At 34.1% G+C, this 27,374-nt stretch overlaps 1 protein-coding gene across 2 annotated transcripts in view; it reads left to right on the top strand.

Moving 5' to 3' along the window:
• The window catches only part of EMCN (endomucin), a 115,842-nt gene that overhangs the window by 9,076 nt on the left and 79,392 nt on the right, over positions 1 to 27,374 (top strand). For both annotated transcript variants that reach the window (XM_007999391.3, XM_073017513.1), the window contains exon 2: positions 24,157 to 24,282. In XM_007999391.3, the coding sequence (XP_007997582.3) occupies positions 24,157 to 24,282 (126 nt within the window). The remainder of the gene's footprint in view (positions 1 to 24,156; positions 24,283 to 27,374) is intronic.

Genomic DNA, 27,374 nt, shown 5'->3' with positions numbered 1-27,374 from the left:
AAAATGCCCAAGGCATTCCTAGATTTGTTTTCAGTTACTTGAGGGCAATATTTATTTTTATCCCTGTTCTCTGTAGAGGGGACGCAGTAAGTGTATTTTGGAATACTCTTTTGGTTGGCTAAACTTATTTGATTTGCTTTATGAAGTTGACCTACCATTTTACTGTTGTATAAATAGCAGAAAATACTTAACTTTGAATTCTAGTGACTATTCAAATCATACCAGAGTGTCGTGAATATCTGAATACAAGTGCCAAGTCATTCCTGTTTCTTGCTCACATACACAAAAATTAGTGATCTGTAATTCATCAGGTAATTCTGAACCATTCAGATCAGATTAGTCCCCACCCCCACTAGGACAGACTGTAAAATTATGAAAATTCAATTGTAAAGGCACTTTGATTATGTAGTTTGCCTTTCCAACTTTGAAGTATTAATTCAGTGTGTTGAGTAATTAACTTTATCCTAATCTTGTGCAGAAGCAAAAGCACCAGATAATTCAGTTGTTCCTAGATCAGTAAATAAGCCAAACGTCCTTTGTGCAATTGATATGAGATAAACCACCTTGTTCTTTGTTAAATACAGAATCCTTTCCCCATAATACATATGCTATTCGTTAGAATATTACATAAAAGAAAGGGTACTTTCACTCAAAAAAAGAATATATTTGACAATATACCAACTTTCTTATATTTTTTCCCATTGAGCCCTGACTGGTGTGACAAGCCAGCATACTGTAGTGGTGAAGAGTACACTGAACCTTTGAGCCAAGAGCCCTTGGGTTAGTTACCAGGGGTCACATGCTTGCTGTGTGACTGAGGCAGGCAAAATTTTTAACCTCTCAAAGCTTTAATTTTCATGTCTATAAAATGAGTGTTACCACACTCATTTATGTGATATGAAAGGTTTCTTCCAGATCTACAGTTCCATAATCTTTGTGTTAACAAACAATTCTTATACATTTTGCCTGAAGTTATCTTGCTTCATTTTCATCCTGTTATCACTAGATATACTCCTTCTGGAGCAAAATGTTTTATTCTATTCCCTAATGTTTATTTCCTTTAGAGATTTTTCAGTTAAGGATGTTAGAAAGCATCTGCTTTGCATGTAAAAGGCCAATTCTGTCATGAGAGACATTTCTCATAGTACACATCAACAAAAAACATGTTTTTCATTTCCCCATGTGGTCTCATTTATATGTAAATGGGAGATATTGTTAGGAGTGGGGCTAGAAAAAAATACTTGGAGAGAGGGTGGGGAGAGAAACCAACATCCAGAAAAAAAGATTGAGAATAAAAATGAGGTTTAAAGAGATTGAAGAAATGACAGAGGCAGGGAGAGAGAGAGAAACTGTCTAAGATAGCTGAGAAGTTGGGAAGAAGAGATGGGGAAACTCATTAATTGCTCTAAGGATTTGAGAAGAGTATTCCGCACAGGACCTCTAGCCACTCTTACAAGGCCAGTACCCAGTGGAGTTCTTCCTTCTTGCCATTAAAGTTCTTGCCAATCCTTCTTCCCTCCATCCACTCGATGTGAAGTGTGCTCTTTTCACTGTCCCATATCCACAAGGTAAGCAGAGATGTTTACCTTTCAAGGAAAGTGTTAGAGTCTAGGGCTTTCAGGGAAAATGTTGGTATAAATTTAATCTAAATTATTATTATTATTTTTTGCTTGTACTAGTTTAGGACAAATTTGGCCAAGGACAGATTTGGTTAAGACAAATATTAGTTGAAGTGCTGAAATCTCACTAGGCATACAGGCTTAAATTGCAGCTTTGTTTGACAATCTCCTCGAAAAGAGGCGCCCTTCATTCCCTAATCATTATAAAATCACATCAGTTGCTTTCACTTCTACTATTAATCTCCCTCATGTTTTCATTAACATTGAATGATTCTGGCCACTATCTTATAGGGTACTCAAGAAATCTAGCCACCTTTAATAATACTTTTATTAGAGAAACAATTATGGTATTCCCTTCAAAGTTTCAAGTGGGATCAAGATGCATTAGATAATCCAAACACAAATATTTCTGGTTCCCAGAGAACTGTTAACTGTAAGAAGAGTTTAATAATATATAGAGGATTAAATTACTAGCATTCGTGAGCATGAAAAAAAATGCAGAAGCTATATTATGAATCTAGGCTAGAAGGGTAGTCAAACTTCTAGTATCAAAAAACAACAGACTGAAATTTGTCAACTGGTTCATCAGTCTGCCATTACTTAATGAATTAGGATAACTTACAAGAAGAATTTAGCAGTCTATCTTCCAGAATTTATAAGCTAGCAACCCTTGACCTCTAACTTGAATGTGTATGTTGTTTGACCACACTAAGCATATAACATACTAGGTGTGTTTTATGACTGTATAAATATTTATAAATATTTTAAAATAAGGAAATTTTGCAAAACAACAATAAGAACAATAAAAGAAATAAAGTTGTATTTTCAGGGTTGTTTTTTTTTTTTGACAAATCAGACTTCATATCCCCTCACAATATTCAGTTAGATCTGAATAATAAGCAGCCCTTTAAATTGAGAAATGCCCCTTATTTCTACAAACATATATGTATTTAAACCCTACCTTATCCTCTTTCACCTCTCTGCATGACCCATGGGCATTTGGGTTAATCTCATCACCTATTTCATAGTAGCTGTAGGGTTTTGTCTAAGCTTTAGACGTACAATCTGCAAAGCTGTCACCATGTTTGTGGTGACTCAATGGATATCAAAAAGATAGGATCCTGGTGGCCTTTTTCTACAATTAACTAGGCTTGCCAGCTCAATCTCAGAATTTTAAAGACACATTCTAGGTGCCAAATCTTTCCATTTTTCATAAAGATGATTGCTTTTTTTAAAATGTTACTATAATTAACTTAGCAGTGATTATCACTCTTGTCTCATAGTCTTAGGAAAGCAAGAAACTTAGAAAATGATTTAAAAACATAGAAACCACAAATCATAAAATGTAATGAAAATTCTATTTTATTTTTGTTTCCCACTATCTCTTTAATATGATTTGGTGAATATAAACATTTCATCTTTGATGAAACTATTGGAAACCTATGGCTTTTTTGCTAACCCTTAAAAAATGGACAGTTCTGTGGACAACTAAAGTTTCAGAGTGTATCAATTAGAAATTAGAATATATGATCCAAAATTATAAATAAAATTTCTCTCTTGTAGGTCATGCCAGTGTGGAGTAGAATTCTACAAAGTGGCTTTTTTAGAGGTTCTCTATTTTTCTGCTTTCCTATTCCCTCTCAAGCTCCTTTCTGATCAACTGTACCGGGAGCAGAGTAAGGAAGGAGTGAGAGCATGAATGAAAGATGTTACTTGATGTGGCGCCATAAGCTGTGCTCACATTCTGGGAGACAGTTAAAACCCAACTGCTGAATGGTATACTTTCAAGGGTTCCTCAAAAGTGCACTTTTCAGCCTCTCTCCTCTGTAGTTCCTTGGCTCATGTGGATGGATACCTATTCTGGGAGTTCAGTGGTTACCCCTTCCAAAGCACTGGTCGTCCTTGTTAACCGAGAGCTTCTTCATGTTCCCAGTCCTCCAGGTAGAGCTAAGGAATGGAATTCAGGATAATCCTAAGCCCACACTCTCATTCTCTCTCCCTTTTATTTGGCCCACAGGAAACAGTCCAGTACCTCTTTCCCTGGCAACATCCAGCAGTGCAGGCTTATTCTCAACATGGCTGACAAATCTCCCGGTGCTACACCAAGGCAGTTAGGCAGCTATCAGCTCTCTTTAATTCTCTGGATTTTCCAGGCGTGAGTCAGATCCTAGGCTGTTATGCCATCTGACTGTATGGATCACAAATTAAAGTAGGTTTGGATTGAGGGAGCAGACAAGCCCTTCTCCTTGGGGATGGAGGAGGTGGGAATGGGATTCAAAGATAATATTCTACAAAGACAACCTCTTCTCAGATAACTCTCTCTCTCTTTCTCTCGCCGCACACATACTTTGATGTTTTTTATGTCATGGAGTAGGTAAAGGGTTTCCAGGGTTTATCGAACAAGTTATAGATCTTTTACTTGAAAATCTGCATATGGTTATTTTTCCCATCTTTTTGTAATTTCACATATCTAGATACCTGGTTAAAAACATTAGTATTCACATATTGAAATAAATTAGACTCCTACATAGCACTACATATGAAAGCTAATTCCAGATGAACCATTGATTTAAATAGAGAATGGAAATCTTTAGAACTTTAAGAAAATATAGTAGAATAGCCTTATAACCTTATTTCAGGAAAATACACAAAAAGGAACTAACCATAAAAGAAAAGACATACATTTCATTGCATTGGAATGAAGTATTCTATTCGTCAGAAGACGCAGTGGCAAAATTGAAAATACAGTCACAAAATGGGAGAAAATATTTGCCATGTATATATAACCACCCAAAAAAATGACTCATCTTAATATAGAAAAAAAAACTACAAATCAGTAAGAAAAATAAACATAACGCAATCAAAAAATTTGGTAGACTTAAGTAAGTACTTTCCTTTAATGCAATAATAGAAATAGAAATATGTTTATATCAGAATTTTTGAGAATAGCCCCAAGGATTTGTGGCCAACTGCACACTTCAAAATGCTTGTTCTGCATGGGGTCCTTGTCGCAAGGCGAGGATAAAAGGTTTGTCATGAGGCTGTCTTCTGAAGCCCAAACTGAAGCTTGCTTACAATGCTTCTTGGTGCTTAAGGCAGACTATCATTAGTTGGAGAAATGTTTAAATTCTTCTGAGGACTTTAATTCACCTAAATTTGATTTTCCTCAAATCCCATCTAATTCAGGGCAGAAAAAGTACTTTAAAAAAACATAAACATCTTAAAAACTAATCAAACAATTATTAAAGTACTTATGAGCAAAGTCGTGCAGTTTGTTCTTTGATGAATCATTTCAATATGGTAACACATCTGACATTATAATTTAATAATAATAATGCCATATTTGTGTATTTAATTGAGAGTTTACAAAATACTTTTACATATGTCAGTTCTACAAAACCCTTAAAAGCAGTCAAAGTGGTATATGTTAACTATCTTCAATTAATAATAGTTTTGAATACTTAAGGGAGTTTACTGAACAAAACATATAAATGGGATTAAAGCTAAAGGGTCTCTAGGGTGACGATTGCATTCACTACATTAGTAAATGGAATAACCACATTTGTAAATTAAACTTAAAATCTTACAAGATAAATAGATTTTTTAATTCTGTAACTTAAAATAAAATGGAACATTAACTTCCAAAGTCTAATTAACAACCGAAAAAAATCTTTTCTGCAAACAAAATGTACACTTGAGGATATTTTTAAAATAATGCGTTCAATATCTCTAAGAACATACCTGTAAAACATGCTAAATGGTAGTATAATGAATATAAGATATATAAGTAAATTATTTGAATTGATAACGAAAGTAAACAATTAATGTTATATCATCACCTAGCACAGCCCTAGTACACATAGGCATTCTGTAATTATCTGTGTTAAATGAATGAAAAAGATTCATTAAATGTTTAAATGTAGAGTTTAAGAATTGTTATGTATAGGCCCGGCACAGTGGCTCATGCCTGTAATCCCAGCACTTTGGGAGGCCAAGGCTGGTGGATCACCTAAAGTCAGGAGTTCAAAACCAGCCCGGCCAGCTGGGCATGGTGGTGGATCCCTGTAATTCCAGCTACTCAGGAGGCTGAGGCAGGAGAATCACTTGAACCTGGGAGGTGGAGGTTGCAGTGAGCTGAGATTGTGCCACTGCACTCCTGGGCAACAGAGCAAGACTTTGTCTTTAAAAAAAAAAAAAAAAAAAAAAAAAAAAAAGTGATACACTGTAATTATGGAAAGTATCATGTTATTTTCATGACAGAGATATTTTACTAATTGATTTAGTTTATAATTATAATTTACATTCCTTGATATGTCTCCAAGAGAGTTACATTGTTCATAAACTAGATTTGCCTATTTATTTTGTCTTAATATTAGGAAAATAAACACTTTTTTTCATTCAGTGAAACAGAAATTTTAGGCTGAAATTCTTTTTACTTTCATTTACAGATCAGAAAATTAAGATAGACAAATGATATAGATATGTAAATTTGGTTGGAATTAAATTTCGTTTCAGACATTGTTTCTACAGATTAAACAGTAAATCATTCCAATTCCTTTCCTTCTCCTCCTGGAATCCAATTTACATCTTTACTCACGTTTGTTTCTCTTCTTTGACAACTTTGCTGTTGTTCAAAATTCACAAATGAAAGCTGAATTCATCCTGTAATAAGAATCTAACCACTATTTTAAAAAAAACAGCAATAGTTATCTCTTAATACTTACATATCACGATCTCTTCACTCTAGTACCATTTGAAAATAAGATTTTAAAATAAAATATCGTATTAATGACTCATTCCCTACTTAGGGTTTCTTTGGTTTCACATCCTTTCCTGATGCATTTACTCCTATACTATTTTACTAAATTTTTATGTATCTTTTTTCCACTTTTGTTTTTTACTTTATAGTTTTTCTTCCGAACTTTATCTATAAATGAGCAATAATTTCTCGTATTATTTTTATGTTGTTATTTTCCTTAGTATTATCCAAGACTTTAAAAATGAAGCTCAACTTGTTGTTCTTTAAAAACTTGATTTGGGCCCGGCACGGTGGCTCACGTCTGTAATCCCAGAACGTTGGGAGGCAGAGGCAGGCGGATCACGAGGTCAGGAGAGCGAGACCATTCTGGCTAACACGGTGAAACCCTGTCTCTACTAAAAATAGAAAAAAAATAGCTGGGCGTGGTGGTGGGCGCCTGTAGTCCCAGCCACTCGGGAGGCTGACGCAGGAGAATGGCGTGAACCCAGGAGGCGGAGCCTGCACTCCAGCCTGGGCGACAGAGCAAGACTCTGTCTCAAAAAAAAAAACTTGATTTGAATTACTTTTTAAACTGTAAAGTTCATATTCCTTTTCAATGCTGTGCTAAATCTTCTTTAGATTGACTTTGCTACTTACTGGCTTATAGATTAATCTAGTTTTTTTTTGTTTGTCTTGTTTTGTCTTGTTTTTGTAGTAACATGAGACAAAAATCAAAAGCCTTACTCAAGTCTAGCTAGATTATTGTAGGTCTTATACTTCCTTTTTTATATATAATTTTTTCTTTTCATAGGGACTTTAGACATTAAGTGATTTTTAATCAACTACATGGCCCTTAGTTTCTACCTATATTATCAGTCCCTAAAACAATACTGATCTTTGGGCTTCTCTGACTTTATTTCTTAAAGCATGCTAATACAGTTCCCAAGGCATGCTAATATGAGGGAAAAAAAAAAGAAAAAGGAAAGAGAGAAAATGGAATGGGACTCACTTTCTCTCGTATGGTGAAGCGATAATTTGGTGCATTACAAAATCCTTCATGACTGATTTGGAGACCTTAAAAAGCTTTATCTAGAGCAATATTTCCAGTTTGTGTAATAGGGTACAACTTCTGGTACTTAGGGTAATTTTAGCCATAAATGCCCATGGAATTAAATAACATTGACTCAAATCTCTAATCTGCTTCTGGTTTTTAAGTTAGAACATACATGTTTGGTGATTTCCTGTTTTTACCATGCCCCAAAACTCACTAATTCACTCTTTAACATCAAGAGAGCAAGGTTCAAGCATGAAACCATCATAGTTAATGATACCTGTCTAGAGTTGAATTACTTTTTTCACAGTATTTATTTTTATAATTATTTCTATTACCATTTTTGTGGTAATATTATAACATTTCTTTTTCAACATTGAACTGAATTATTTAAAGGGAGGTAATTTTCAGAAAAAGAGTAAGAAAATAGTAAAGAATATGAAAAAACTCATAAAGGTGCTAAGAAAGTGAATGAAGTTTTGGACACACGTTTCTGGACATTAAACCACAGGCGCTGCTACAGCCAAATTTGGCATTTCCTTTCGCCAGCTCTTTTCTTCTCCCTAGAAGGCTGCTAAAATCAACAAGAGGTTTTAGGACATTTTTATAGTTGGTAAATGGCTCTTCTGAACTTATGAAATACTTTTTACTTCAACCTTTATCACCCAGGAGGATATGAAGAGTAGTATTTTCAAATGTTACAGAGTCTCACTAGAGATAAGAAAAATGCCAAGAACATGGGCAATGTTCTATGACTATGCCCAGATTTTAAAGTGACCCTCTATCTGAGAAACAAAAATCATAAATCCATATTTATTCAGCATTGAGCACTACTGAGGTCACAAAAGAGCAAAGATGTGTTTAGAAATAATAATTATATGCAAAAAAAAATTGCAAACAAATTTAAGCCAAGAAATTTTATTTCAATATGAAGTTTCAACAGTAAATCATGTAATCAATATAGATTCAACACAATTTTTGTACTCTTCTACTTTGAGCAGATGGTAATTCTATTTAAAATGATAGAATAATCCTAATATTTTGATGATACTGGCTATTCAGGAAAAAGTTTACTTACATTTAGCATTTAATAAACATTTATCGAGGGTCTAAAATCAAATACTGCATTAGTAGCTAAAGATACACAGATAAATGTTAATGCTATATATTAAAGTTATTTCAAGACCGATTATTCTTATATGTTTTCTATAATGACTCTAAACTAACAAAATTTTAATTATACAAAGCACCATATCTCTTAGGTCTCGATAACAGTAATTATGTATTGATCATAATATGAGATTACGTCTATTGATTTTCTCCTATTTATATCCTTGTTACTCCATCAGGGAAGTAAATTTAATTGTTCTGGCATGAATTTGTCTTCAAAACCAGAAAAATCAATTTACAAATGTTAGCTCTGTTCTAATAGTGGTCTTCACATTTAGGAAACGCTTTATTACTTAATACAGGTGATATCTCAGATTTAAGTATATTGAGGCTGCATTGAAGTACTTATTCAATAGCTTCAGATTTTATTTGTTCTGATTATCCTGTCATATTTGCAAAGCGAACATTTGTAGCCAAACTGTTTGGAATAATTTGTTATAGAACAAATTTATGATTATCCCCTGCTTGTCAAACTCATTATTGTGATTCAGCAAATTTGATTTGAGCCTTGTAAACAATGTTTAATGGCATAAAAAATTCTTAGGTAACTCAAATATCATCTAGGTATTGCCACCCTTTAATATAAATATGTTCAGATTGAAGACTTATTCTATGCTCAAAAATCCAATGCCACCAATATCTGCAAATCCCATGTGGTAGAGGGAGGACTAAGTTCTCATGCTCACCTTTCTTCCCAGCTCCCTGCATCTGTCAAATCTCATGTTTATTTGAATTCTTATGACTTTTTTGTTTAAATTCACATTAGCAACAACCAAAATGTAGTTCCCATTCCTTAATGGATGACAAAAAAATCCAGTTAATTAAAATCTTGGTAGGTGATGGGAGGTTTATATTACAGTAATGCAAAGGGTGAGTTTTAAATATTTCTGTTCTTGGAAGTCCTTTGGATGCTTCATTTTTTCTTGACCTTTTTTCTCTTCTCTTACCCACACTTTCGGGAAAAAAAAAAAAAAAAAAAGGTATAACAAGTTTTGTTTTATTTTCCACAGCAGAAAAAATTCATTTATCTTTAGTTCTTTTACTCTTAGTTCTAGACATTCTTTTAAAATTCCAAAATTACCTCTTGCAAGGGTACACCTGACCATGTGTTCTTAGATAATTATCATTTCTGTCCTCATCTTTGTCTTGGAATTTGAGAAGGGATTCTGGAGTGGTTTGTTTTTCTAGTGTGGATTAAAGTTGGCCAATATTATACAACAGGGTACTACTTTTAAATAATGAGGCAAGTTTGAGTTGACTGAGAAGCAAAGATACACTGTTTACTTCTTGCTCTCCTTCTTTTTAAATATGAATTTCCTGACTTCTCCCACTGTCAGCAGAGCAGATACTTCCCAACCAGACTTTGAGCATATTCTGGAACTGTGTCTGCTGCCTATTACTAAATACAAAAATATGTTGTAATGTTCAGTGTAGGCTCATTCTTTCTCCAAAGGCTACATCTGTCCCACAACATGCAGAGTTATTTCTAAATGTGTTCGCTCTAATTAAGTCACCACAAGTAACTCTTTTGATGGCATCTTAATGACATAGCTCAAAATATTTTTAATTTGGAAACTATATTATATAAAAGCTAGTATAAAAAATCAAAAAGCAGACAATCATGAATTCTTCTTTGTTCTTGAATGAATACATGATGGGCTTTTGCTGAGCATGTGGTTCAGAGCAGTTTTTCCACATCCAATGTGGAGAAACTGGGGGAAGAGATTTGGAAAAGAAAAAGTTATGTTTTTGTCCTAGCACTTAGAACTGGTATATCCTGGAACCAAAAAGCTATAAATCCTCTACTCTGTAGGTATTTGCTTATTTATTTTTAATTAAAAAGTATGAGTCATCAGTGTTTGAAGAAAGTCTCTGACTATTTGCAGGGAATTGATAAGAAAAGTTATCAAATTATGGATTTGTCCTGTGATGCTATATGAAGACTTGAGTGAATTTAAATAAACTCTACTACTACTGCTATACTAATTGAAGATCCACAGAGGAGTGGTCCCCCAACTCTTAAAATATAAATAACTCATTTATATGGAAAAAAGTTGTGAAACAACCCCCGTGTAAAATAATAATAATATAATAATTGCACTCATCAATAGAGGAAACAAATAAAATGCTACTAAATATTTTGCAATTTCTGAAATTATATATAATTTTAATCAGAATAGAAGCTATTGATTTTAAATTAGTAGCATATATGAGTAAATCATTTTATCCATATATAGACAATATTTAGTGTGAATATGGATTCAAAGATCCCTGGTGTGAACTCTGCAGATCCCAGTAGCCCAAGGTCTATGGCATGAGAGCACTTAATATGGAGCCCACAGAACCACAACCACGGCATGTAAAATCTCTTTCTTCTACTACATGAGCCCAATTTGCAAGTTTTCCTTTTTCTATTCAGCAATCTTTTTGTTTTACAACTATAATCACAGTTTCTTAGAAAGAATGGTGAAAGGATATTAGAAAAAGAGAATAATAAATATAGTTATAAAATTCAGAGAATAAAATTATGAGTTAGGAGGAGCTTAAGTTTTGATTCAAAGTTAACTAGTTAACTGAGTATATAGGGGCAGTATTAGCAAGGAACATAACCTAATGGTAGAACTCTAAAATGTACTTTATATCATTGAGTTATAAACATGATAAATTCAAGTGTAACCCAGATGTTAGCTGTACTTCTTAAATTTTTATATGTTTTAATCTCTAGATATGCACAAAATGTCTATAAGGTAGATTATAAACTAAGGCTAAAAAGGTTAAGCTATTTGCGTATGGTCACGTAGCTGGTAAGTGATGGGGCCTGGACTCAAATTGGGCAACATGGTCCCCAGACCCGGTTATCTACTCCCTACACTACACCACCCCTTGCTTTTTTTCTTGGTAATAAATTATTTTGACTTATTTAGTGTCTTCTCTTCCATTCACAAAGGACATTGGATATACATATTAAATAATAATATTCTGGGAAATATGTTGATAGTTGTATTGGAATCCCTTTGTATGTGATGTATTTCTTATGTATTGCTCTCAGAACTTTTTATTCATCTTTAGTGTTTTGGTAATTTGATTGTGATGTGTCTTGGTGAACTCATATTTGGATTGAATTTGATTGAAGACATCCGCACTTCCTGTATCTGAATGTTAAAATTTTCCCCCAGATTAGGGAAGTTTTCAGCCATTACTTCTTTAAATATGTTTTCTGTCTCTTTTCTCTTTCTTTTTCTCTTTTGCTTCTCTCTTAAATTCCCATTATGTGTATGTTTGGTCTCTTGATGGTGTCCCACAATTGCTACAAGCTTTTTTCATTCTCTTTTCTTTTTGTTCCTCTGACTGGATAATTTCAAATGTTCTATCTTTAAGCTCACTAATTCTTTGAGTCTGCTGCTGGAACTTTCTATTGCATTTTTCAGTTTAGTCATTGTATTCTTTATCTCAAGGATTTCTATTTGGTTTTCTAAGCTGTTTCTATTTCTTTGTCATACTTCTCATTTTGTTTGTGTATTGTTTCATTTAATGTTTGTGTGTAAATTTCATTTAATGATTTATTTCTATTTTCTTATAGTTCATTGAACTTCTTCAAGAGAATTATTCTGATTCTTTTCCTGTCATTTCTTAGATCTTCTGTTAGGGTTACTGTTGGGGCTTTAATAGTTTCTTTCGGAGGTGTCATCATTTCCTAAGTCTTTGTAATCATTGTATCCTTGCATCGGTGTCTGTACATTTGAGGAGACAGCTACTTTTTCTAAATTTCACAGGTGTTCTTTGGAAGGGATAAACTTTCACTATTTAGTCTAGCCTGTGATTCTAGATGAACCAGTTGGTAACAACCCTGGTCAGCGAGAGCTTGCTTTTGAGTTCTCTAGATAGCTGGCCTGCTGCCTTTGCTATGAATTTGGGTGAGGCAGCTGCCTGGGCTCTGCTATGTGGCAAGACCACTGACTGAACTCTATAATCAGGCTAAGCTGTTAGATAGGCACTACAACCACCTCATATTGGCCCAGGTTGCAGGGTCTATTCCTTGGTCAAGTGGTACCACTATTTTAAGTGTTGAACAGGGTTGCAGAAGGGGCCCTAAGGTTAGGTGGAGTTGCTGATCAGGATGGATGGGACCAGCTGTTTTGCTCTGTAGAATTGCATGGTTGAAGTTTGCCCGCCTGCCTATGGGGGCCTTGGGGCAGAGGGGCTTTAAGGTTTGGCTGAACACTGTTTAAATTCATAAGTATGGCAGATTTAGCCTCTGATTTTTGCTAAAATTTGCTGTGATGGTCATCTCCCTCCCTTGGCGAGAACTAGGGAAGGAATTTGAGGTCATGCAGAGAACTGTTAAACTCCCAAGTGTGGTGCAGCTAGTTCCTTAGCAAACCAATAGTAATTAAAATAGTATAGTGATAGCATAAGAATAGATTCATCAACCTAAGGAACAGAATAGAGACTAGGCAAAAATTGTTTTATATTTGATCCTCCACATGCAGGCAACAAAAGCTAAAACAGACAAATGGGATTATATAAAAATAAAAAGCCCTGTACATCAAAGGAAACAACAGAATGAAGAGTCAACTTATAGATAGGGAGAAAATATTTGCAAGCCATAGCTATCATAAAAGAGTATCCAGAATATATAAGAAACCCAAACAACTCTATAGAAAGAAAATAAATAATTCCCAATTGGAAATGGGTAAGAGAACTGAAGAGACATTTCTCAGTAAAAACATATGAATGGCCAACAGATATATGAAAGAATGCTCAGTGTCACTAATCATTAGGGAAAATGCAAATTAAAATCACAATGAGATACCATCTCATACCTGTTAGAATGGCTACTATAAGAAATATAAAAGAAGGTACATATTAGATAGGATGTAGAGAAAACGGAACCCTAGTACAGTCATGCAGTGTTTAATGATGGATGTAATGATGGGGATACATTCTAAGAAATATCTTGTTAGGTCACTGTGTGAACATCATAGAGTGCACTTACGCAACCTACTACACATCTAAGCCTTATGGTATAACCTCTTGCTCTTAGGCTACAAACCTATATAGCACGTTATTGTGTGGAATACAGTAGGCAATTTGAACACAATGGTAAATATACATATATCTAAACATAGAAAAGGCACAGTAAAAACAGTACACCTGTATAGGGCACTTACCATGAATAGGGCTTACAGGACTGGAAGTTGCCCTGGGTGAGTCAGTGAGTGTCGAGTGAATGTGAAGGTCTAGGAATTTACTGTACAATACTATAGACTGTATAAACACTGTATACTTGGGCTATACCAAGTTTATAAAAAATATTTTTCTTTCTTCACTAATAAGTTAAGCTTTGCTTATGGTAATATTTTTACCTTATGACATTTTTACTTTTTTTTAAACTTCTTGACTCCTTTGAAATAACACTTAGCTTAAAACACAAACACATTGCACAGCCATACAAAAATAGTTTATTTCTTTATATTCTTAATCTATAAGCTTTTTTTCTGTTTTCAATCTTTTTTTTTTTTTTTACTTTTTCAACTTATAAAAAATTAAGACACAAATACACATATTAGCCTAGCCCTACACGGGGCTATGATCATCAGTATCACTGTCTTTCATCTCCACATCTTGTCCCACTGGAAGGTCTTCAAGAGCAATAACATTCATGGAGCCCTCATCTCCTGTAATAACAATGCCTTCTTCTGAAACACCTAATGAAGGAACTGCCAGAGGCTGCTTTGTAGTTAACTTTCTTTTTTTAAATAAATAGGTGTACACTCTAAAATAATAATAAAGTAAAGCAGTTGTGTTTCGGTATCTGACGGGGTTGGTTCTAGGACACCTGCAGGTACTGAAATCCAGGCATGCTCAAGTCCCACAGTCAGCCTTGTGGAGCCCACAGATATGAAAAGCTGGTCTTCCATATCCACAGGTTTTGTATCCCAGAAATACTGCATTTGGTTGAATTTTAGGTGCAGATATGGAGGGTTGACTGTGTGGTATATACATAAGCCAGTAACATAGTCATTTATTATCATTATCAAATGTTATGTACTGTACATAATTATATATGCTATACTTGAATATGACTGGAAGCACAGGTTTGTTTATACTAGCATCACCACAAACATGTCAGTAATGCATTGTACTGCAATGTTACAACAGCTATGCTGTCATTAGACAACAGGAATTTTTCAGCTCCTTTATCATCTTACTCTTGCATATGTGGTCACTGACTGAAATGGTGTTATGTGTCACATGACTCTACACTGTTGCTGTGAATGTAAATTAGTACCATCACTGTGGAAAACTGTATGGAGGTTCCTCAAAAAATTAAAAATAGAATTACCATATGATCATATACCCTAATTTGTTGCATTTATTTTCATAATGATTAGGAATAGCGTAAGGGAAAAATGAACTCTTTAATGTCATCAGAATACTAAAGTAGTAGCATGGGAATACTGCAACCACAAGCAGCATAATTTCATATTATAGTTCTAAACCTCTAAACAATGCAAAGAAAGAGAACACGGAAGCTGAGACCAGATCACCTGAATTTGAACAAGGGTCTAACACTTTCTGACTCTGCATCTTCAAAAGTCAAAATTGGTTACCAGGGTCTCAGTCTATCCATCTATAAAATGGAGATACAAGTAGTGCCTGTTCAACTGTTTCACAAAATTGTCATTAAAATCAAATAATGTAAATAAAAGTAATGATTGTTATATGTGCTTGTTTTCTTGGAATGCCAGTCATTTAAGTTACATTTTCTGTAACTTAAAACAACTTTTCAGGACAAAAAATTTCTCTCTGATTTTTTAGAAGACAGAAATAACTTTTAAAATTTTACACCTTTATAACTAGTCTTTCAGTTGATACAAACTAAAGAGTATTTTAAATCAACTAGATAGTTTTTATTTACATTTAGAGAAAAGAAAAATAAGAGTAGGTAATATGAAAAGCAAGACATCTCAGACTCAGCCAAATATCATGTTCTAGCTTCAAGTGCAATGCTGTAGACTATTTTTGGAAACTAAGCTTTTCACTAATTATAGACATAACATACACATACTACACTTTAAAAGGGAATTGGCTAACATATTGAATATGGGCTCTGTTTATTCAGGTAGGAATTAATTTATCCATAAAAAAGATTTCATCTTCTTATACTTGCTCTTCCATGGTGAAAAGAAAATTCCAAAGCAAAATATTACAAATGTCTGTTTCAAATTTTGCCTTTAACATTTTCTCTAGTTCTGGGCAGACCAACACACTAAAGGGAAATACATTTAATCTAGGCAACAACATCAAATTGTAAATGAGTGTAGTTATCTTTGTCCCCTAAAATACACAATTCCCGTTTGGGCACAGATTTCTCCCAGGTAAGAAGTTAATAACTCCATAGAGCGATTATGTAGAACTCCTGAAATACAAGCTTCCCCTTGATATGTATAAATGCAAGTTATTCTTTATTATTTGCCATAATGTATATTTACAATGTAACTGAACCTTAGATGTAATACCGTTTCATAGTTGAAGAGACATTGTTCAACAGTCACTTTTTACAGATTAAAAAAGGGAGGCCCAGAAAGGTAAAGTGGCTCACACAGTTACACAGTTAGCTAATGTCAGAGTTGCCAGGTCTGTAATTTTCTTCCATCATGCCATTTCATGTGTGCAAGTCACTATACTAAACTAATGTGATCTGCTAGTAAAAAGTGTCCAGTGAGACGCTCCTTGTCTCCAAGGAAATGCTCAGGAGAGCCAGTAGTTTAAAAATTAAGATTTTAAGTGGCTACCTTTGAAGTTCAGAGGAAAGCTGTATTAGTCCATTCTCATACTGCTATGAAGAAGTACCCGATATTCAGTAATTTATAAAGAAAAGAAGTTTAATGGACTCACAGCTCTGCACTGCTGGAAATGCCTCAGGAAACTTACAATCACAGTGGAAGGTGAAGGAGAAGCAAACGCACGTCTTACATGGTGGCAGGCGGGAGAGCATGTGTGCAAGTGCACAGGAAATGCCCTTTATAAAACAATCGGATTTCACGAGACTCACTAACTGCCACTAGAACAGCATGGGGAAAATTGTCCCCATGATTCAATTATCTCCATCTGGTCTGTCCCTTGACACATGGGGATTGTGGAGATTACAATTCAAGATGAGATTTGGGTGGGGACACAACTCCTAGCTGTATCAAAAGCTGAAGATTTAATTCAGGAGATAAAAGGAACTGCACCCTCTCCTACTTTCCCCTCCTCTATGTGGAGCCCAGAGAAGGGACAAAGCAGTGCTGCTCCCCTCAGGACTGAGAGGGCACCCAAAGTGATCCCTCGTCTGAAGTCATGAGATGGATCCAAGAGACTTGCTTGCTTTTATTGCTCCCTACAAGGATGTGCTAAGCTCCAGCATCTTACTTCGTTGGAAGGTAGCTTTTGAGCTGCAGAACCATAGTTCCTTTCTGGAGTCAGAGAACTGTATGGAGGAAGAAAGAGATCTCAGGACAAGTGTCTGAGGGCCAAGGAGCATCACCAAGACGTTCTTTTTTCCTCCCACTCCTACCTTTATAAATATTAAATGTAACCTTTGCCTTTTTTACCTCAGGATTTGAAATTCCTCAACCAAACTGGCTATAATATATAAAAAGTCTCCTTATACTAAAGTCCACAATCTAAAAATATCTCGTTACTATGGAACATGATCTTTGAAGAATTATCCATTTGTGAAGGAAAAATAACTGCATGGCCCTGTAATTTTGAACAAGACACCTGGGTGAGTGTAGGCAATTTACCTTATACACCTCCATCCATTTGTCAGCCAGGACGTCTCAGGTTCTTGGGTCCATTTTGCAGATATTGTTTTCTGTTTAACAAACTCACCACTGGAATGCTGCCTTCCTGTTCTCCCCAGAGCAGCCAGGTGGCTGAGACACCTGTCCATCCTCAGAGTCTGCCAGGCTTGGCACTCCCTCCCCACCTCACAGATGGCTGGCAACCTGAGGAGATTCCTCTTTTGGGTGCAGCTTTCTCCCACTTATCTGAATATTTTTCTCTCTGTGAGAGATGAGATTTTCTTACTTATCTTTCAAAGTCCTTTCATATAGGAAATTTAAACATTCTCAGAACTGTTGTGCCTGTTACAATATTTTTTAGCTTTAATTGAAAATGTATTTTAAATTTAAAATCCTCTTTTACAAGAGTTGCTCTGATGTTTTCATTGCAAATGGGATTTCCCTGATTTCTCCTTCGAAAATATTATGCTTATTAATGTGTAACATCACCAATGTCCCTTTTTGGATCTCATATTATTGGCACTACTGGTTTTTCTCTTCTATTCGAATATAAACTTTTTTCTTTCCTGAGAAAAGAGTTATCTGGCTTCTCTTGAAAAATCTTCCTCCAAGAAAATAATTTCTGATTATGCCAGACACAGAGAGACATGACCTTACTTTGATTTCACTTAATATTGTATGGAACCAGCTATGTATAGTACTAATTATTTAATGCCATTTTTATATGGCATAACTACAAGCATAATCTTCTAGATGTTTCACATATATTTATAGCTTAAGTATCAGAAAAAAAACTTCTAAGTTCCTCTAGGAAAAACACACATTTTAAAATTGTGCTGAACATCTGTTGAAACTGATGTTGAATAAATATTTATTGAGGCAAATAACTCTTGGCTAATGAGTTACTTATACATTTTTATATGATATCATACAATTTTTGGAGGAAGGCAAACAGAAGAAATTATCTGGGCTGCATCATCACATAATAACTTTTTTTCTTTTAATTGAAAAAATTTGCTGTATTTAATTTGGTTGGCAGTGGATCAAAGTGACCTCTCCCACATCAAAAGAGAAGGATCACCATTAGTGTACAACTATGTTAATATGAAATTAATTATCAAAAAGAAGTTGGTGCCAGGTTTTTTACGAAGAATATTTCATGCAAATATGGGAACAGTACTTTATTTTATTTGTATCTATTTTTGTATATTTTATTATATTTACATATGTTTTTATAAATCTCTTTAATATGTGAGAAAGATGGAAATTTTCAACTTACACTTCATTAATGGTCATTTACTGCCATAGAAAGTATACAATAAGAATTATAATGTTAGCAATTACTGACAAATTACTATGAAAAGGGATCCTTCTACCATTTATAAGTCCCAATTTATGCTTTGCCATTGCATGCAAACTTAAGAAGTACATCTTTGTTCATTATATACTGTGATACACAAGAGAATAAAAATCCACAAAATCATAACTGAAAATCTAGCAATTATTTTATTTTAAGATAAATTTGTTTAAAAATTGTAAAAGACTGAGTTGCTGGGAGTAAATACAAGGTAGAGATGCATGAAGACCGTATAAATTTGTAGAAATAATACATTGTAAGCTATTGAGAAATAAAATTGTTTTAACATCAATTCCATAAATTAGTTGGTCTAGGTTATGACATTGTTACCTAATAATAGGAATAGGACATTTGACATTTATAAGACCACCTGGTAATTAGCATTTTGTATGTACTGTAATTATATATTTTTGAAGAAATCATTTTTTCATTTTCTTAAAGAGTTTAAACCTTCCTTCCAAAATGTTGTTTATGGAGCAAACTGGCAAGCAAATATTTTCTCAGAGATAATTCAGAAGGCAAGTGCACTCCATACACCCAAGTAGTATAATTAGAAACGAAAACAGATTTTTGTATATCATGTACTGAAGAGTACTGAAATACAAATCAAAGAGACTTTTTTACTAATTGGTGCTGTGATCTTCTGAAACTACCCTAAACTCATAACTTTTCTAAGCTAGAAAATGCAAAGATTATATTTCATTCAGATACTAAAAAATTTATTCCCCGATCTCAAATCATCCTAGAATTTTAAGTTACTGTCTTCAACGTTTGTGTTGATCTAGAAAAAGCCAGATCTACTTTCTTTAGTAGTGGATTTCTACTGGACTTTAGGTGCAGACTTAGTAAAGGAGAGGCGATCCGCTGTCCCAAAGAGGAAAGGTAACTGGAGAGAGCACTACTCATTATAAGGATGGATACAAATTCTGACTTTAGCCAGTCATGGAGCACACCTATAATTCTAGCTACTCAGGAGGCATAGGTGGGATGATACCTTGAGTGCAGGAGTTCAAGGCCACTCTGAGAAAAATAGCAAGACTCTGTCCCTTTAAACAAAAACCTAACTTTTAGTGACTATTTGACAATTACCTAAAAATATAATTACAAAGATTAGACATGTTTTGTAATTACAAAGAGTAGATGACTTTATCATTTGAAAACAGAATAGAATATATTTAGTTTTCAGCTATAAGCTGAATTCTCAAAGATAAAAAAAAAAAAAAGAAAGTTCACATGAAAGTTCCTGTATGTGCACAGTTAGGAATTTCCTATATTGAACCTCAGAGAATACAGAACTATTTCAGAATCTATGGAAAGACCTTAGCAAAAATCTATCATAGAATTTTAATAATTAGAATAGTTATTTTCTTAATATTCAGATAATGCTTCATCCTTTGTAGTACAGGAAATTGGTATCACAGTATCCCTTGAGCTCTCCAAGTCTGGATATATGGGGACAGGGTGGAATCAGGACAAAATACCATCTGTTTCTCTTACAACATCCCAAGAGCAGTACTATCTGCTTTGGCACAAGTAAAGTCAGGAGGCTCAATTTGCCTTGTTAAATTTATCTTTAATCATTTTGACATACAGAGGAAAAAAATAGTGTCTCGCCATGTCCTGTGAAAAGAAGATACTTTAGAATAAGCTATTCCTCCCAATGGTTTATTACAAAATCAAATAAGACCTAAAAGGAATTTACAGATAATACAGTAAACCATATCTGGTGTTACATGCATTATGGTCTATAAAATCTTCAACCATGGTAGTTAGAGGAAATAATTATTTTCCACCACATGGTAAGACAAAGTTTCCAGTTGCAAAATTTTTCTAAATGAAAAAACTTTTTTTTTTTTTGCATTTTTCAGATCTAAATAGTGTTATCCAATGGGAAATTTTCTTTAAAACTTGAAGTCTAATATGGAAACATTTTATGTGTGTGTATGTACACATATATATGTATATATGTGGCACCTTAAATGTTTGTTTCTTTAAGAAAAAAATAGTGAACTATTTTGTCTATTTCGTCATTGTAGTTACATAAGAGAAAAACATGTGTGTGTCTGGTCACTATCACTCCCTGTCAAAAGCAGAGAGCAAGTGGAGCTGAGGCATGTAGCTTTACATAGGGCTACCTTCTTATGGCCAGATATGTGATGGTTAAGAAAATACTATCTGAAGTCAAGGCTGCCTGAATTTAAATTCCAACTATATCACTTACCAGTGCATATTGTTGGCAAACTGTTTACCTTTTTTGAGCCTCAGTGTCCTTATCCATAAAATGGTGATCATAAGAATATGAGCCTCTTTGTGTCTTTAAATTAGATAACCCACAGAAAGTATTTCCATTGAGCATAGAACATGGCACACAGTACTTTTAGGAGTTGCCGAAAGAGGGCACGCTGTTTGTTAAACAACCCATAGAACTAATAATAGACATGTTAAAGAGAATGAATGAATTAAAGTTTGATTCAGGAGAAATCAGGGGCCAAATATGTTTAAGGATGTTGAGGAGGAAAAGCCTTATAGTACACCTCAATCTTACTGTACCAGTGGTTAGAAATTTGCTTAATTGTAGTTTTCATAAAGTCATTTCTCAGATGTGAATTTGTTGATGTCACATGATGACTTCAAAAGGGCAGAGGACATTAATAAATATAAAAATGAGGGCTTGCAGCTTGATCCAAATGGAGTCTTCTCATTCTCTGCCCCACTCATTTCCCCATTGTCTTTCCTAGGGTGGAATTTCTGTTTGGTCACTTTCTATGGCTCTCCAGTGACTTGATAAAATCTTAATCTTGGTCTGGGTGTTCATGGTCTTCTACAGTTGGCCTCCAGTATTTTCCCAGATCATGCACACTATGTTCTTTCATAGAACACTGCAATCCAGCTAGACAGACCTGTTTGCAGTACTCCAAAATACCTTTCACTTCTCCACTCCAGAGCTCATCTCATGCCCTTTCCTCTCCCTGTATGGATATATTATTACTCTTCAAGCCCTAGTTCCTAGCATGAAATATTCCTTGTTCATACCAGCAGGGTAATCTTATTTTATCTTATAAAGTCTTGTCCAATTTATTGTTTGTCCAGCAGCTTTCATATTTTTGACTGGAATCACAGTAAGAAATGTGTTTTGCCCTGGCACACATTTCGTGCAGACTTAACACACACACACACACACACACCCCTATACCAAAGCTTCATGAAACAATACTTACCTATTATTTGCAATACCACACTCTCATATTGTTTCTTTTCTTTCCCAACTTGGAAAAAGCTCTGACTGCAATCTACTACAGAGATTTAATTATTCTTTAATTGTATCACAACCTGCAGTTTGAAAAACACTGGTTTATACAACCTATACATGAGATACCTTATTATTTACTGTGCCTAGGCATTATGTTTCCTACCAGACTAAAAGTAATGTTTGATACCATGTGATAAATCATAGAGTCTTTTTTATCTAATCATGATTTTTACATAAGTAGTTGCTTAATAAATATTGAGGGAGAAAAGGAAAGAAGGAAATGAAGGGGAAGAAGGAAGGAGGAAGGAAGAGAAGGAAGGAAAGAAGGAGGAAAGAAGGAAGGAAGGAAGGAAGGAAGGAAGGAAGGAAGGAAGGAAGGAAGGAAGGAAGGAAGGAAGGAAAGAAGGAAAACATCTCTAAAGATGTTGATTATGCTCAGAAATTAACAATGTTGCTATTTAGACAGTCCACAGATGAGGATCATTCAGGCTATTTGTAGGTGAATTTTCCTGTCTAAGTGCTACTTTTTTTTAGTGATTTCTTCAACCTCAACATAAAATTTAAAATGAGTGTCACATCTATGGATGTTAAGACTAAAACAAAAATAGCCAGAACAAAATGACTAATGGTGAAAAGATAAGCTTCAACAGGCTGTATTCCTGCTCCCTCCCTGCTGAATATTGTGGGGTACGGAGGTAAGACCAAGGGTGTGAAGTGCACCTCCAGAGGTGAAAAAAGCTTTTGACTTGATTTCCATAAAGCCTGTGAAAATGCAATTCTATCATTTCTGTATGTGCTGAACACATTTCTCCGTGTGCTGAATACCTCAAGCAATTTCTATGTACTATCTATAAACAGTCAGTGCTAAGAACTAACACTTCCGAGCAACTCAAGACTATAAAATTAGATGGCACTTATACTCTATGTCATGACGTCTGAGATGTTGGTTTCATTGACATGCTAGATTATTGTTTTTTCTCAGATTCAAAAAGGAACATTTCAAATGTAATTTAAATTTGAGAAGTCATACTATTGACATGTATTTACTGCAATAACATACCCAGTTTGACTGGGATTTGAATATGCCTTTATTATTCAAAGTCCATCCTCTTAACTAACATGGTATATATAGTCTATCCAGACCAAGTAACAACAAAAAACAATGCCTTACCATAGATGTGAATATTGTTTTCCAAATTTTTATACACTTGCTTGCTGTTTGTTGATTTTTAACATAAAACTGTATTTCCAGAGATGAAAACAACAAAATACAGGACTAAAATATTTTATAAATGCTAATAAATTACAATAATTTTATGTGAAGTAAATCATTTTATAGAACACTGAGTTAAATCCTGCATACTTCACTTTGAAAAATAATAATGAAGTGATGATTTTGCCAACTCTGGTTGTTACAGAAGACTGATTTCCTCATTTGTTTCAACAGAAGTTTTAAGAATTCTTATTTAAAATAAATATATAGTATGGATTAAAAATGTATTGCCTTCATTTCTGTGCCTTTGCCTGCCCTAATTATGTTAAAATTTAGAGAAATAAACTATTAAAAAATGTGGATTTATGGTGGCCCTATTACTTTTAAGTATGTTGCAGTTATGTATCTATGTATATATGTAAATGTATATATGTATACTCTTGTCTTTATTATGTTTTATATTTTATACTTTATATAGTACATATTTATATAGAGTGCTTTATATGAAGAAGACATATACTAATATTGATTTTTTACTACTTAGTAACTTTAATGTGATGTAAAAATATTTAGTGAAACATCTACTGCCCAGAGAGTGCCCACATAAGCATTTCATCTTGCAAAGGTTCATTGAGTTGGATTAAAAATATTATTAAATTTCAAATTTATACATTTATTCCACATTAGCTTTTCTCAGAAATTATATCGCTCTGAAACCACAAACTACTCCTAATCAGTCGTCTTGAAAATTCATGCCATTGGTGAGAAGTAGATGCAGTTAGTGAATAAATGCTCAGCTAAGGATAAATTGATTACAACTAGAAAATTGGTTGCAAATTCACATTCTATTGATCGGTTTAGCAGTAGTACATATACAGTATACTTGTTTAAATATACTAGTCTATTAATTGGAAAACTATATGTAAGTGTTAATACAACTACTTTAATGTAATTTATTTTTTTCAGGTGTTATAAATGTAACTACCCTTTCATCAGTTGTCGTTACTACAACAAAAACATCTGTAGCAACACCAAACACAGGATCATCACAGAAAAATGTTACCACAACAACAACTGAAACAACTCCTAAAGGTAGGATTAACTGTTGGTAAATTTAGTTTAACTTTAACAAATGAAATTAGTAGTGTATATACATCAGTATGAGAAAATACTTTGGGATCTTATATCTGATTGTTATAAAGGCCAGTGCTATTTCATGATTTTGAAATTATGTGTTACTTGGGGTTCCATACAAAACCCTGAAATCTCAGTGAGCTTCTTTGTTGATATTCTTTGGGATCACTTCCTGTTTGAGAATGATTTTATTGTGAATGTTACATACACAAAGTTTATTTTTAGAGAAGAAAGAAATTGCCATGTCCTAAGTCATAAAATGTCTTTCTAAATATTCCAGTTCTCCACCTAAGCAGCACAGCCAACATGTTGAAACTGTATTAATAACAGACTGGTTTTGTCGGTTGTATTGTGTTGGTAATAGATTTAATTTGTAGGTTTCAGTAGCAATGTAATCATTATTGTTATTGGACTGAGTGACAACTATATTATGTTTTCTAGCTAGGTATTAAAGGAGATTACTTTACCATCCACAAAAATGTTAAAAGTCATTAGAATACTTCCATTAAAAAAACAAGAGGTTATCAATGCAATGCATACTGCATCTGCCCATCTTGTAACACACATAAAATAAGGCATATCACACAAGTCCTCTAATCAATGGAAAAGAAAAACAGATTTATGGATTGTCTATGGGCAAAAACTCTGCTTAGAATACTAAGGTCATGGAAAGACCAGAAAATCATGTATCTTGATGAATGGATAACTGAAATTCCTATGCTGTCTTTTTTACCTCTCTCTATCCCCCACTTAATTTTCAATCTAAGACCAGGATCAAACGTATGCAGAAGACCAATGAAAGCTAGTTTGCTGGGCTTGAATAGGGTGGTGATTGTCAGAGACAAAGTGTACTATGATCATAGTCCATTATTTCTGCATTGTTTGATTATAAGATGAAACCAGAAAATTTCTAGCAACTTTACTTCTTGGGGTCCCCCATAGCAGAACACTGAAGCACCCTTCTTTGAAGCAAGTGCATAGAATACTCGAGGTAACATATACACACACACATACACACTCCTTTGTTGGGACACCTTCACTGATTTATATTACCCATGTAATATAAACTACACTGTTGTCTGTGTCCTTCAGTAGTTATCCACTTAAGTGTTAAATTATCCATATACAATTATAAAAAAAAATGTAATGGGTCAGAGAAGTTTTACATTTTATCAATTTTTACTATAAAAATAGACAGCTATATCCAAAAGTAGAGAACACTGTAATTTATCTCCATATGTCCATCTCCCCAAATCACTCTTTATCTAGATTTTATCACATTTGCTTCATTTTTCTTTTTATTTCTCCTTCCTGCCTTCTCTCTGTTTTACTCTCTCTCTTAATTTGGTTGTCAAGGTACTTTGAAGGGAACCCAAACTTCATGCCAGTTTACTTCTATACATTAAATATGCATCTCAAAAAAGAGACAATTTATCACAAATCTACAAGGTCATCATCAAATCCTCCAAATCAATAATAATACTTTAGTATCATCTGATATTTATTTTGAGAATTTTAAGGGTTAAAATCTCAAAATATAAATCTAGCGGTGGGAGGGAAATTAAAGGAAGGAAGTTAGTCTGGGGTCTCTAATGAGAGCTGCTGAGAGAGAAAGGTGGAAGAGAGATATAAAGCAGGAAAGGCAGGCTCTCATGTCCCCAACTGCTTTGATCCAGAGTGGGAAACAGAAAGTCTGGCATGGTGGTAGGGCTGAGAAAGTCATTAGGCAAATTGGGGTCTGTGGTGCTTATAGGAGAATGAGGGAACAACACTGGACAAAGAAGGCAAAGAAAATAACTTCTTTTTGTCTGGCTTATTTGATCAGTACCGTGTATTAAGGGTTAGATGAGTCAGACTAAGTACACTTAAAATGCCCATCCTCCTAAGGGCAACACAGTTAGTACACAGTAATAAAGAAGATGGAGAATTTATCTTGAATTATCAAGTTCTAGGCATTGTGTATCAGTATATTTGACTTACTAATTTCAGGCCTGTGAGGGGCTTACATTTGGAGGAGTTTTATTGTCCCATTCTCCAAAATAATAATTTTTAAAATTACTCAATAATACAAGAAAAAGGTATCTGTAGTGAACAAGTCCATTATTCCCCTCTTTCTCATGGCCAATATGGTCCTCTTAGCCACGATGAAAGTATTTACTGAAAAAACACAACATGGAGAAGTGTCTTTATTTTTCATTTTAAGGCTTCCCAATCAGAATTTCTTTGTTTAAAGGACAAAAGATTGTTGGTCTAGTAGTGCTTATGTCTTTCTAAATCACATAAAATGTATTTTTCTTGCCAATGGCAGAAATTCTATCATCAGAAAAGTGGAAAATGTGCAACTGAGATGAAAATTCTTCTTGCAGCAACATAATCACTGAAGTGGCAGATGTGATTGACAGAGCTTTGCCTGGAGCAGGGCTTGCTTTCAGAGATTTGCCCAATTAGAGAAATGGGACTTGACCTCTTCCTAGATGTACATCAAGTGCACTGCACATTTTGTGCAAAGGCCAAATGACTAGAGTTAAAAATCAACATTTGACAGACGTTGAATATCCCTGTCATAAAATAAACTTCTAGGATAAAAAAGAAACTCAAAATTTAATTTTTTTTATATTAAAAAGTTGATTATTATTCAGCTTCATTTTAAAAACATTGAATAGTCTAGTATTTTTCAATGAGTTGAATTATAATGCAGGAACAAATATTTCTCAACAGTGATACTAACAATATCTGGTATTAAATATTTGAGTACCTGAGGTCAGTAAAGGAGGCCAATGCTTTTGGCCACCTATCTCACACAGGGTGCTAAATATGGTGATGTTTCAGTTGTACATCTTCTATGTAGAAACTAACTAGATACAACTACAAAGAACATTTTAAACATATTCTTGGAAATTTCTTGTAAGATTAGTCAGAAAAAATATGAGTTTGGGTACTCCATTTTTCTCCATAGTCTTTCCCCTTTTATTTATTGTCTTTCTGTTCCTCGTTATATTTGAATAGAAAATGAAGTGCCTGGGATATCTTTGTATATGATTTTTTGGTTT

The sequence above is a fragment of the Chlorocebus sabaeus genome, chromosome 7 (genome assembly GCF_047675955.1).
Source record: "Chlorocebus sabaeus isolate Y175 chromosome 7, mChlSab1.0.hap1, whole genome shotgun sequence".
Classification (NCBI taxonomy): Eukaryota; Metazoa; Chordata; class Mammalia; order Primates; family Cercopithecidae; genus Chlorocebus; species Chlorocebus sabaeus.
The sequence above is the reverse complement of the archived record's forward strand: the minus strand, read 5'-3'. Positions and strand labels throughout refer to the sequence as shown.